General features: G+C 46.4%; 1 protein-coding gene across 8 annotated transcripts in view; it reads left to right on the top strand.

Moving 5' to 3' along the window:
• Positions 1–653: 653 nt before the first annotated feature.
• LIMCH1 (LIM and calponin homology domains 1) overlaps positions 654–11,984 on the top strand; it is a 166,745-nt gene continuing 155,414 nt past the window's right edge. For 4 of the 8 annotated variants that reach the window (XM_065737084.1, XM_065737082.1, XM_065737083.1 and 1 more), the window contains exon 1: positions 654–837. In XM_065737084.1, coding sequence (XP_065593156.1) covers positions 742–837 — 96 coding nt within the window. In that variant the 5' untranslated portion in view covers positions 654–741. The remainder of the gene's footprint in view (positions 838–11,984) is intronic. The other 4 variants (XM_065737087.1, XM_065737086.1, XM_065737085.1 and 1 more) reach the window with 3 other exon arrangements.

Below are 11,984 nucleotides of genomic sequence, written 5' to 3'. Positions count from 1 at the left end.
GGGGAGCCCTGCTCAGACACTGCACTGGTGGGGGCTAACGCGCACCCAGCTGTGTGTCCAGCACGCAGGTGTCCAGCAGCCGGGTATCTTTTCCAGCTGGATTAAATACAAACAAGCAACGTTAGCTCTTCTTTCCAACACGATTAGATGAATGGATGTTTTTTAGGGTTTGGCTTTTCAGGCCTTTTGAAAGTGTTTCTCCTGCTTATTTCTAGAAACTTCTATGCCTCAATTCAGTCTTAAGAGCGAATCTGCTCGAGCTGGGACTGCTCGCAGCCCCTGTGAGCCGCGCAGGTCTGCAGGATGCGCTTTGCTGTATTCCCACGCTCACGTGCGGTGTTTCTCAGCGCACCTGGAAGCGCGGGGCGACTCTCGGCCGCTCTCCCGCAGCAGCGCTGCCTCGAGCTGCGGGACGGGGCTGCGGGCACGGCGCCGGCTGCGGCTGAGGAGGGCTCGGCCGCCCCCGGGGGGACGGGCCGCGTGCCCGGGCTGCAGGCAAAGCCGCTTGGCCCGTCGGTTTTATTTTTAGCCGGCAGCGCGGCGGGCGGGGCGGAGGCAGGGCGGGAGGGAGGAAGGACGGACCGAGGCGGCACCAGGCGCGGGGTTACCGCAGGCGAGCCGCAGCCGCCGGGCTGTAGAGCTCCGCCGCCCGGCCCCGCCGCGGCAGGCAGCAGCGCAGGCGGCGGCACAGGCTGCGGCTCTCCCCGGCCGGGCCCGCTCGGCGCTCCCCGCGGCTCCCCGATGGCCAGCCCCGCGCTGGAGCTGGGAGACGCGCAGCCCCCGCCCGATTCCCCACAGCCCGAGCCGGCGTTCGGCGAGGCGCAGAAGTGGATCGAGGTAAGGCGATGGCAGCGGGGTGCGGGCATCGTGCCGCAGCCCCGAGCCGCCGCTTGGCCGCGCGGATCCAGAGGCGGCTCTCGGGGTGCGCGGTTTGCGCGCTGCGGCATCCGAGCCGCAGCCCCCGCGCCGGATTTAAGCCTTTAATCGTATTTCCCTCGCCCGCCCCCTGGCTCGGGATGAGCCGTAAACAGCGGCGCAGGTGCCGGAGCCGACGCTTCCTCCCGGGTGAGGGGCACCGGGGCTCCCCGGCTCTCCTGGGGACCCGCCCCCTCCCCCGGGCATCCCGACCGCAGCGGGGCCGCGCAGGTAACGCGGAACGGCGCGCGAGGGGGGGTGGGTGCCCGCATCCCCTTCTGTGTCGCTGCCGAGAACCGAGAACGATGCGGTGCTGCCCCTCGGGGCTCTCTCGCGCTGTGGCAGGCAGGTGGGGGGAGATGCCGTCGTTAAATATTTTGGCGTGTAACAATAGCGACGCTTTAAATAGCTCCGCGCCGTGTTGCCGGTGCAGAACACCCGCGAAGGTGGCATAAACCGAGATAGCGGAGTAATTGCTCCCGTCAGCTGCAGGCTTTGAGTTTAATCTGCGGCTTTAGGTTCTGCTCTCCTGCGGTGGATGGGCGGATGGTTTTACCGTCGCTGCGACGGTGGGATTCCCCGAGCCTGGGGGAGTGCTTCGGGCAGTTCGATTACGTGTTCTCAAGTATATTCTCGGGAATAATGGTGGACCTCAACACGATCTGAGAAGGCAGTGCTGTGTCAGGCACTGACGTAGCTGTAGGACCGGAGACAAGGGAACAGAGAGGAGCAGAGAAAGAAGAGCTTCTGTGCCAGTATGCAGCCCAAGGGAGCAGTGCAGCACATGCAGGCAGCAGCTGTGTTGGGCAGATGAATGAGGTGGTCCCCGTGTATCCTCCTTACAACAGAGGAGCAGGAGGGAGGCACGTGACCCTGCACCGCGCACGCTGCCTTATGACTGTTGGTTCTGGCTGCTAGCGATGCCAGGAACTCAACAGCAAAGCAGGTCGGTAGGTAACGAGGCTGTCAGCAATCACTCTGGGCATGATGATAATGAAGGGAGTGTGAGCCTTCTTGTCTAGGAACAGCGAGTGTGGGTCAGGCGGAAACCTCCCTCCTGGGCAGTTCCCTGCCTTTCTGAGTTCTCATGCCTGTGCTGGTGTGATGGGGCTGATAAGCGGAGCAGGAGAAGTCTTAACTCCTTCTGCACTTGATGCTGGCTCAGGAGGGACATGTGGATAGAGGAAGCTGGATGTAACCTCTCACTTATTCACCTCCTTATTCAATTTTTTCTTCTTCTTGATATATGGATGGTGAAGGTGTGATGTGTATGGTGAGGCTGTTAGCTGCTTGTGATGCAGATGTGGTCCCATGTGCATCATGCATGATATTTCCTTTTAGGATAAGCTCTAGGGTATTAGAGTTAACACCCCTTAGAAAAATGTGGTCAGCATTCACCATCCTAAATCTGGAGGACTTGGATTGAGCAAATGGTGCAGAACTTGATGCATCATCCCGAAGATGTTCAAAAGCATCATCAACCGTAACATCCCTAAGATGTTATCTATTTATTGTAGGTACTAAGCCCTGTTGATTTGGGTCAAAACCAGAAATAGGGTTGTGCCATGCCTGGCTGCTTGGTCCACCTCTTTCAGCTCTACAGTTGTCCCACAGCAGTCTGTGTGCTCACCTGGAGGTGTTAGCAACCCTCAGGCATGTGGTGGCTTGCAGCTCAGTGCTGAGCATTTACAAGGAAATCTCTCCCAAATGAAAATAAAGCAAGCAGTGACTGCTGTAAGCTGTCTGCTGACCTCCCTGGTATGGTCTGGGGAGGGCTGGTAGCGAGGGTGCTAGCAGAGAGCTCAGAGCCTGTCAGACAGTAGAGTAGTGCCACTCAAGGAAGCTAAGGCAGGTGCCCAGATCTGAAGCTGAGTGTTAGTTGTAAGGAACTAGCTGTGTGGCTTGGGGCTGGATCCTCACCTGGTTTAAATACCATCCAAGCACTGTCTCTGCTACAGCAGCACTCTGCTGGGCCAGGAGCAGGCTGGGTGTTGCACAGGCAGGAGCTGAGGCTTAGGGGTCAGTGTCTGAGAGTCTTTCCATTGCTCCTTGGTGTGTGATGTTTCACTAGTGCACATCTGCTGGGTGCTAGAAGTCGTCATATTCATCTATCAGGGTTACTCTGCTCTTGGCAGAATGAGAGAGTCCTGCTTGTGATGAAGTGAGTGTTTCCTTGCAATAATCCCATCCCTTGAGCTATGGAACAGAAGCTCCGAGGTCCACCTGAGTATACAGAAGGGCCTGAGATCTGGACATGGTGGTGGCAGGTTTGATGTAGAGTGTGGCAGGAGCTGTGATGTGGGGATTCTGTGGACATTTTGCTCCAATAGCAAGTCGCTGTTGGAAGGAAATTGACGTTCAGCCTTGCTTGCACGTTTAGTTCTGCACTAAATGTCAGCTGTACTGTGTAACAGTAAACTGGTTCTATTATTTTAGTTTGCTTGGCATGTGCTACTTACTCAAAGGATGCCCTCTTAATGATAAAGTGAACCATATTAGTGGCACACAGAAGACTTAAAATAAAACACCAGATGAAGAACCCTGTGAGGCAGCTCCATCAGCCTGCATTATTAAAGGTGCGGTATCTCGTTTCAATTAACACAGCTCAGTTTCACTGAAAGAATGTATCAGCCTTGTAAAGAGTAGTGGCTTACTTAAGCAAAATAACAAATCTAATTTAATCTAATAGCCTGTAATTTTAAAATGTCAAGGTTCCCAATGTGTTTGCTTAAACTACAATAACTGATGGTTGAAGGAACATCTGTATAAACAGTCATTCTTACTGCAACGATTCGTAACAGCAATACAGTAATAAAGTTGCATTTAATACTGGTGCAGCTCCTCAGGGTATTGTTATCTCCTCATCGCTGTGCCTCATTAATATGCTCTGTCTTCATTGTTGAGACTTGGTTCAATTAGGGATGGCTTTTCCATAGACTTGTATTCCTTAGAAACTTTGCCAGCTGATAAGAATGCTTTCTCTATTGTTGTCTGGTAATAATAAACAAGGCATGCTTTCTGTCCCCTATGGTTGGCATTTGACTTTGCCATTCTTTGTAGATCTGCAGCAACTTCTAACTGCCATTTTTATATGTATTTCCCTGGAGAGTTGTGTTTTTAAGGAGAAGCTTGCCAGCCAGTGGGGTTTGTTGGTTGTTTTTGTTTTTTCCTTTCCCTCCAATAGATTTCTCTATTGAAGGCAGCAGCTTTAAGCTGGTTGCTTCTAGATTTGGGGCCAGTTGTATTACTTGGCATTTCTGAATCTGTCCAGCCATGCAACCATCTGCACCAATGATCCAGACAAGTAAATTTCATGTTACTGTCTTACATCAGGAATCTGGAAACAAGATTTTGTTGTCTCTTCCTCCTGTGGATGCAGTTCTAAAAAGCTGAGGCATATATCTCCCACTGCTTAAAAGGCAATGGAAGCTGTTCATTGACAATACCCTTCATATATGGTGAAGGGAATGGACTGGATAATCTACTGAAGGAGTCTGGAACTTGAGGAATACTCATATTGATTTACACGGCCTTCAAAATGTGGTGTGGCACAGATTGGGGTGCCTTGATTTGGAGTTGTATCAGAGATGAAGCTCTTTCTATCAGATACACTGGTTAATATTGCTGATTGGCTGCATATATGAGTAACTTGTGCCTTGCAGGATTGTGTCTTTATATCTAGACATCTGCTCTTCCTTTGCTTACAGGGGGGTTTTAAGATCCTTGAACAGGAACTCTAGTGCCAGAATGATGGTGCCCATAGCAAGACTGGGACTATCAGCTGCTACTACACTCTTGAAAGCGCTCAGATAGGAATAGATTAAATCCAGCAGACGTTTTCTGCAGCAAGCAGTTCTGGAGAAGCCAGTCTGACTGCCTGTGAAAGTATCTGAATACAACCACTCAGATGTAGATTGGTGCAATAAGATGTAGGACTACAAAGTTTTATTAATCAAATCTTGTAGGAAAATTGGCAAATTATCCTGCAAACAGTGTCTACAGCTGACTTTTTTTTCAGTTTTTAGCCTTTCCACTTTTTTTCTTATTTTTTTCTTCTCCTGGAGGAGTGTTTTACTGAAGTACTTTACGTAATGTGTTGGGAATTAACTTAAAGAGAGAAAGTGTAGTTATCCAGGCCAATAGTGCCTGACCTGTTAGTATTGGTAGTACTTCAGAGCTATAGCTTTGTACAAAGAAGGCATCTGCCCTGCTGGTGAGGGAGTCGAGCTTGTGGGAGGGCTGCTGCATGCAACCCCAAATCCACTGGGGGAATATAGCAGAGATTCTAAGTTTTTTTTTCTGTGTTACTTTGAACAAAGTCCTTGAGCTTTGAAAAATAATTTTAGTCAACAGATTAGTATCCATCTTGGCTGTCTTTAAGCACCTTTCTAGCTGATCTGTGCTAGTCAAAATTCCCTCTTTCTGATAGATGTCACAAGGCTATTCCTTAGACTACAAGAAATCTATTCTTACGGCTTGGACCAGCTGGCTAATCTGTGGACAGCTAAAGTTGGATTCATATTTCCCATAATGTCTGTAAGTCAGTCATAAAAAGTGAAAAGGTGGCTGACTTCTGCTTCTAGATGGATGTGAGTTCAGAGTAACTTTACTGTGGCTATTAAAACTTGGAATGGAATTCTTCACTTCTTTCTCTATATCTCCAGGGCAGCATTTAGTGATGGCAGATGAGGTTGATGGGATGCTCTTCATTCTGGCTAGGGCAGTCATTCAGTGGAATGAAAACTAGATTGTTTTGAAGGGTTGGAAGAACCTGTCCAAACTCTGTGACCTACTAAACTATCACCTTCTAGGAATGTTACAAGTAGCACTTCTCACAAGAGTGAGAATAGTGAGAACAACAATAGTATTGATAAACGGATAATGTCAGGAAACTCATGTTTTAATTTTCTTAAAACTGAATTAATTTCTTCTTTCATTACTAAAATTCTAAAATAGGTAAAAGATCTACCCTTAAAACCAGAGTCTGGAATGCCATTAACTGATGGTTGGCAAAGATCTGTTGGGTGCAATTATTCAACCTCTTTCCACTTGTTTTGCTAGTGTTAAATATATATATATTTAAGGAAAATAGCATCTAGAAAGAAGGCAGAATCTTATCTAGCTTGGAGAATAAATAGATGATCAGTATGGCAGAACTGTTTTCTAGAGTGTATTAGTCAATCTAGAGGCGTTATTTCACAATAGGTTATAAAAGCTGTATTTCCTGTGGTTTAGGGAAGCTACCAGTCCATGAGCTCTTCATCCACAGACGTTCATACAGTTCTGTGTATTGGTATTGTAAATATCCCAACAAGAACAGTTGTGTAAGACTGGTTCAGTAAAACTCTGGGGAGAATGCATCATTGGAAAGGGTGGTTGATGAAGCTGCATGGGTGAAGGAGTGAGCATTTTGGCGTACATACTCCAAAGATAATCAGCTTTCCCTCCTTCAGCATTTCATTTAAGAATGAAACTACGGTGCTCCCTTGCTTCATTCAGTCCCCTTGGTTATGATGATTACATCAGGGCTACTGTGGTACTATAACATCAGAGTTAATAGCTGAAACTTCTCCAAGCTATGGTGAGAACTGTATCAGGTGAAAGGGCTGTACCACATGCCCTGGAGGCAGGTTTGCAAGAATGTGATGAACTAGAACACACCCTGACTTAAACTGAAAAACCTACCCATTACCGCCTCATATTTATTAAACAGAAATGTACTTAGTGTACCCGGGACAGGCTGAATGACCCTTTGCTGTGGTGCAGGGTGGGGAGTGGTTGCCTGGGATGTGCAGTGCTGGAGAGCGCCTGGGGGGGACTGGCAGGACAGCAGGCTAAATGTGAGGCAGCTGTGTCCTGGCTGCAGGAAGGATTGGTTCTTTGTAGGTTGATGGAAGTGGTTATTTGCTTGCTAGGCCACACCTGCGATACTGCATCCAGTTTTGGGGCCTACGGCACAGAAAGGACACTGGGACATTGGAGAGAGATTGGCAGAGAGCCCCAGAGCTGGCAGGGACTGGAGCACCTTCCTTGGGAGCGGGGGAAGAAGTGGACAGGGGAGAGCTAGCAGCTTGAGGCAGGTTGTTGAGAGGCATGGGGCGAGAGAATGAGACACCTGTCATGCACTAAAAGAGGGAAAGTTCTAAGTTTGCTAAGATGCTCCTCTTTACTCTGTGAGGACAGCTGAGCGTTGGTGCATGCTGCCCACCCCCAGGTGGCTTGGTGCTCCGCTGAACAGGGCTCCAGACAACCTGCTCTGGCTGACAGCTGCCCTGGCGTGGGGCAGGAGCTTGGGCTAGAGACCCACAGGGACCCCACCAACCTGAGTTAATCTGTGGGTCTGCAGGTTCTTCAAAGTAGGTGAGTGACTATCACTGAAATTTATTTTTAATCCTGCTTTACTGGTTGCTTACATTATCGTCACATTTAAGCATCTATTTACTTGAACAAGATCCTTCTCTTTATAGAGGCTAAGGCTCCTGTAGCTTTTGATGAGTGTTTTCAAAGTATGCTACTGAATTTCCTTTGGGGGATCTCCTCAAGGCAGTATAAGATGTGTTTGGCTTCCAATCTAACTGCTTCTACTAAACCTCTTTTATCTTAGAAAACTAAATATGAATGGTTGTCTTTGCTTGGTGAGATTCTTTTTGTTATTTAATTCATTTTGTACTGCTGTTATTGACCAGTAAGGAATGATTTCCATTTGCTTTTCAGGTCTTGAGGAGATGATGGGCAAGCTTAATTCTTGAGAATTCAGTTGTTAAATCCTTAAGTGGTTCTTTGTGCTCAGATCTAGAATAACTTGCTCAAAACTGTTAACTGTTTTATGTTATATATGTATATGTAACATTGTGGATTAGGTTGTGGATCCCTCCCTGGAAGTGCTCAAGGCCAGGCTGGATGGGGCTTTGAGCAACCTGGTCTAGTACATGGTGCTCCTGCCTATAGCAGGAGGGTTGGAACTAGGTGATCATACAGGTCCCTTCCCACCCAAACCATTCTATCAATGATTCAGTGATTATTGTTATTAATTCTTACCTTAGCAGGTGGGCTAGTTTAATGATGGAGTTATTAATAATGCTTGCTCTTCATGTTAAAATTAATTTAAAATAGTCTTGTGGCTTGGATGGTAGAGAGACACTTCTCTAAATTTGGTTATTTGAAGAGCTAGGTTCTGCTGCTTTTAGATATCTTGCCTAGTGTCAAAGATAGTTTGATTTTGAAATCAGCTTTGACAAGCTAAGATTTTGAAAGATAATACTGCTGTGGCTTGTTGGCTCTGGCATCATTGGCAGTGATTCATGGAGCACTTCACAGGCTAAGGAGCTGCGTGATGGAAAAGCAGTTCTTTAACTCTGCTTTCTACAGTTGAATGAGTAGAGTAAGAGGGAAATTATCTGCATTCATCTCTCCTTAGAGAGATTTCATCTCCTTAGAGAGATTACAGACATTTCTCTGCAATCCTGGTTCATGCTGGAAATAGGGCAGGGATTCTTCCATGTTGTGATCCCACAGTGAGTTTCAGGAACAGCATAAAAGGAAAAATTCTCTGTGATGTCTCTTCCAACCTCCAGAATCACCCCACCTTCATTCCAGCCCTGTGGTTATTTACAAACAACACAAAAAGTGTCTGTGTATGCTCACTGTGCTGCAAAAAGTTTAAACTCTTCTTCCTAAGACTAAATACCTTACCATTGTTTCCTTTCCTCTAGCCATTGATAAATTTTTAGTTCAGCATTGCAGTCATGAGCAACAATGTCTCTGAATGGATCAACATGTCATTTTATCATTTAATTTTTATATTAGGCTTTTACCTGCTTTCTGTTCCTCATTGTACTTTGCTATGATTCAGACTTTTCTCCCCAGCAGTGAGGATTTGAAATCTGTAAGAAGATTAATGTGTAACAGTTCCCAAAGTTTACGTTAGTTCTGCTACATCCGACAAAGGTGCAAATCAATGCCTCTGACTTCAGGAACTGATAATGCTTGTGAGCACTGCGTCATGTGAAGCTGCTTAAACAGGATGGGGCTGTTGGAAGGAGATATTTTGATCTGAAGATGAAAACTAGTGTATCTTCTAGTACTGGAGCTTGCCATCTTCAAAGGTGGCAGAGCTGAAGGGAAAAAAGATCAAGCAAGTAAAACTAGAGAGCCAAGAAACTCGCTGAAATTATACTTCAGGCTGCAGATTGGCACAAGTAGTGGTAACCTTTACTCTGACTTGAAGCCTTTCTTTTGCGTAAGAGGAGACTGATGCCCATAAATAACTGATTGCAAGTGGGAGCAGAATGGTTGCATGGCTACAGAGGACAGCAGACTGAGATTAAAATCTCTTCATGGTGCTGTGGTTTGCAAGCAGTGCATTCTGTGAACTCACAGGGCTGCGTTATGCCCTTATAGTCCCAGCAGAAGGTTGTGGTTCTGACAGAATGTGCCGGTCATCCTGCAACCTCTCAGAACAAAAGAATAGGTATGAATTTGTGATTTTCCATTTTTTCTCCTCCCAATTTGCTACTTGGCGGTGAGCATCTTCTGACTGGGTTTGTGGAAGGGCAGGGAGGAATGAGAAGAGATGGAAGTGGTTGACTTGTCTCTACCAGGGCGTCATAGGCAAGGATGGCAGTGTCCTGAGCGTTCAGCTGAACTCCTTGTGAGTAAATGTTGTTTGGATTCATGTCAGTGGGCTATCTTGCATGGATTGTAGCAACAGAGAAATTAAACCTTTCTTTAAGTTCAGGAGCAAAACTATAAACAAGTAATCTAAGCAGGAATTAAAAAAAGAAGACAGCAAGTGTCTAAATGTTTTTCTGATTCTTGTTTTCATGTGTCTGATGTATTGGTTTTTAAAGTGGTGCTTTGGAGGAAAGGGAAGTCCTTATTTGGGAGCGTGCATGTGCAGCGTGCATCCTCTGCCAGGGCTTAGATTGACTGAAGGTAGCCAAGAGAATGAACTGTTTTCCAGAAAAATGGCACCAACATGGAAGAGGAAGTCTCAGTCAGTGAGTCATAAAAAGGGCTCTCTCAAAGCTGAAAGTAATGATACAGACCCTTAGCCTAACATCCCACCCCTCCCAAAACCAATTCTTATTTTGACAAGGGGCCGTCAGTTTTGGAGTAACATGAAAAAAAATCATAAATCAACAAAGTTCAAGTGACTCAAATTATCTTTTATTAGAAACAGCTTGCCTTTCTACAGGGAAGCAGAAATACCCTCAAAACATTTTAATTACAAACATGCGGTTCTCCAGGCTTGCTGTGTTTTCTCAGATCAGTGCCACCCTGCCTGCGCTGCCCTGCTGCCAGGTGCTGGACTGATGGCCACTGCTGCTGGGTGAGCGCTCTGCCCGTGTGCACGGGGAACTGCACGTCTCTGTGGGCAGCGTGGCACACAGCCATGTCTCCCATGGAGGTGGTGGCTGCTGCTCCATGTCTCCTGGCATCCTGAGCTTCTTAGATTGGCATAGCACAGCTGAGAGGTTGGACATTCCCTGTGCGAAGGCGAGTGTAAGGGGAGCTGGGTGTTAAAAATAACACCGGAGGAGCTGCAGAGTAATTTCATTTCTCTCACGTATCTCCCAGTGATTATTTCTCCTTGGGAGCAGCAGCCACTTCCATTCGTGGAGTCTCACTCTGTGCTGTGCTCTGCAAAGAACATCATACGGAATTAATTGCAGCTGCCCTTCTGAAGGATGTGCTGGAGTCCTCTCAAAGTACCTCAAACAAAAAGATTTGTCATTTAAAAGCATGTCTCAGTAATAAATACTTTGCTACTTTATTCCTTCCTGTCATTTTCCTTCTCTTGAGTAGCTTCAGGGGAGAAAGTAAGCAAAACTGCTGTAGATGGCTATGGGATAATCATGGACATTCACAGGAATAGTTCTGAGACAACATTCCAGTCAGTTTGAGTCTTCCAGAGTATGGAATTCAAACCATTAATTTCTCTTCATTGTAGTTTGCTAGTCTCTCTGAAGTAGTAATGCAGTATAATGGTTTTAAGTCTTTGCTTTTTAGTTTTGGATTTCAACCCAGACCCTTGAGAGCACATTCTAGTCGTAGGCACTTCTGGTGTTGTGGTTCCCTGCTCTCCCTTCAATATTTGTTAGTTTCTCAGTGCAGTGCTTAAGCCTACAATGCCATACAGGCTTTTCTTTTTCATTTTAGAGCTGTGAAGGAAACTTGCTTTTTAACTTGCCACATAAAGGGCCTTCATGAAATCAATAGATCAAAGCCAGAGCAGACTTCTTGAAAGTGATGGGATCTTAAACTGTGCTGAAAGATTTTGTTTTCTGCCTTTTTCCTGTGTCTTGGCATCTCCCAGTAGGAGGGGGAGTGTAAAGGGTTGTCTGGGCAGAGGAAGGGGATAATCATGCTCCTGTGTGCCCTGAGTACACGAATGATGTGACTGGGAGAAGCTGGCCACCAGAAGTAGCAGTTCTGGTAATACAAGGCTGGCAGCCTTGGCATAGGATAGGGGCTTCAGTGTGACAGTTTCCCACAGTGGGATAGGTGCTGGTGAAGATCAGGAGGTTGGTGCTGGCTATGGGCAGTGAGTATTTTCCAGTTCATGCTTATTTATGATAGGAGTGCTTCAAACAGAAGTGAAGCTTCAGGGTTATAACATCTACAGCTATTCATGGGCTCTTAGCTCCAGCAGCTTCTTAGAAGTCAGCATAGTGATTCTGCCACTATTCCTAACCCTAGTGTATGGTGGTAAGCTCTGTCCAGCTTGTGGAAAATGGGTAGATTGCAATTGTTGCAGAGCTATAAGAAACTGAACTTCTTTATAAAGAAAATGAAAGTTTGTAGTTTTCTTTTAGGATTTAAGGGGAAGAGGTGAGTGTCTGAAAAACCAAAGGGAACAGAGGAGCAAGACATAAGCTGCTGTTTTTTTGCAGAGTAAGAGGCCTTTAGATGTAATTACCACTGTGTACAAAGCATAAGTGGTTGGTAAAGTAAACATGGTAGTGTCAGTAGAGCTGTGCCTGGCAGAGAGAGATATGTTGGTACTTGTTGTTTACTTACAGTATGAGGAAAATGTTTAATTTCTTTAATGAAAAGAGTGTTAGAAA

Source organism: Cyrtonyx montezumae, unplaced genomic scaffold, assembly GCF_038088225.1.
Source record: "Cyrtonyx montezumae isolate F1298 unplaced genomic scaffold, pur_monq_1.0 scaffold_2, whole genome shotgun sequence".
NCBI lineage: Eukaryota > Metazoa > Chordata > Aves > Galliformes > Odontophoridae > Cyrtonyx > Cyrtonyx montezumae.
Note: the sequence above shows the minus strand (reverse complement) of the source record. Positions and strands in the feature narration are given on the sequence as shown.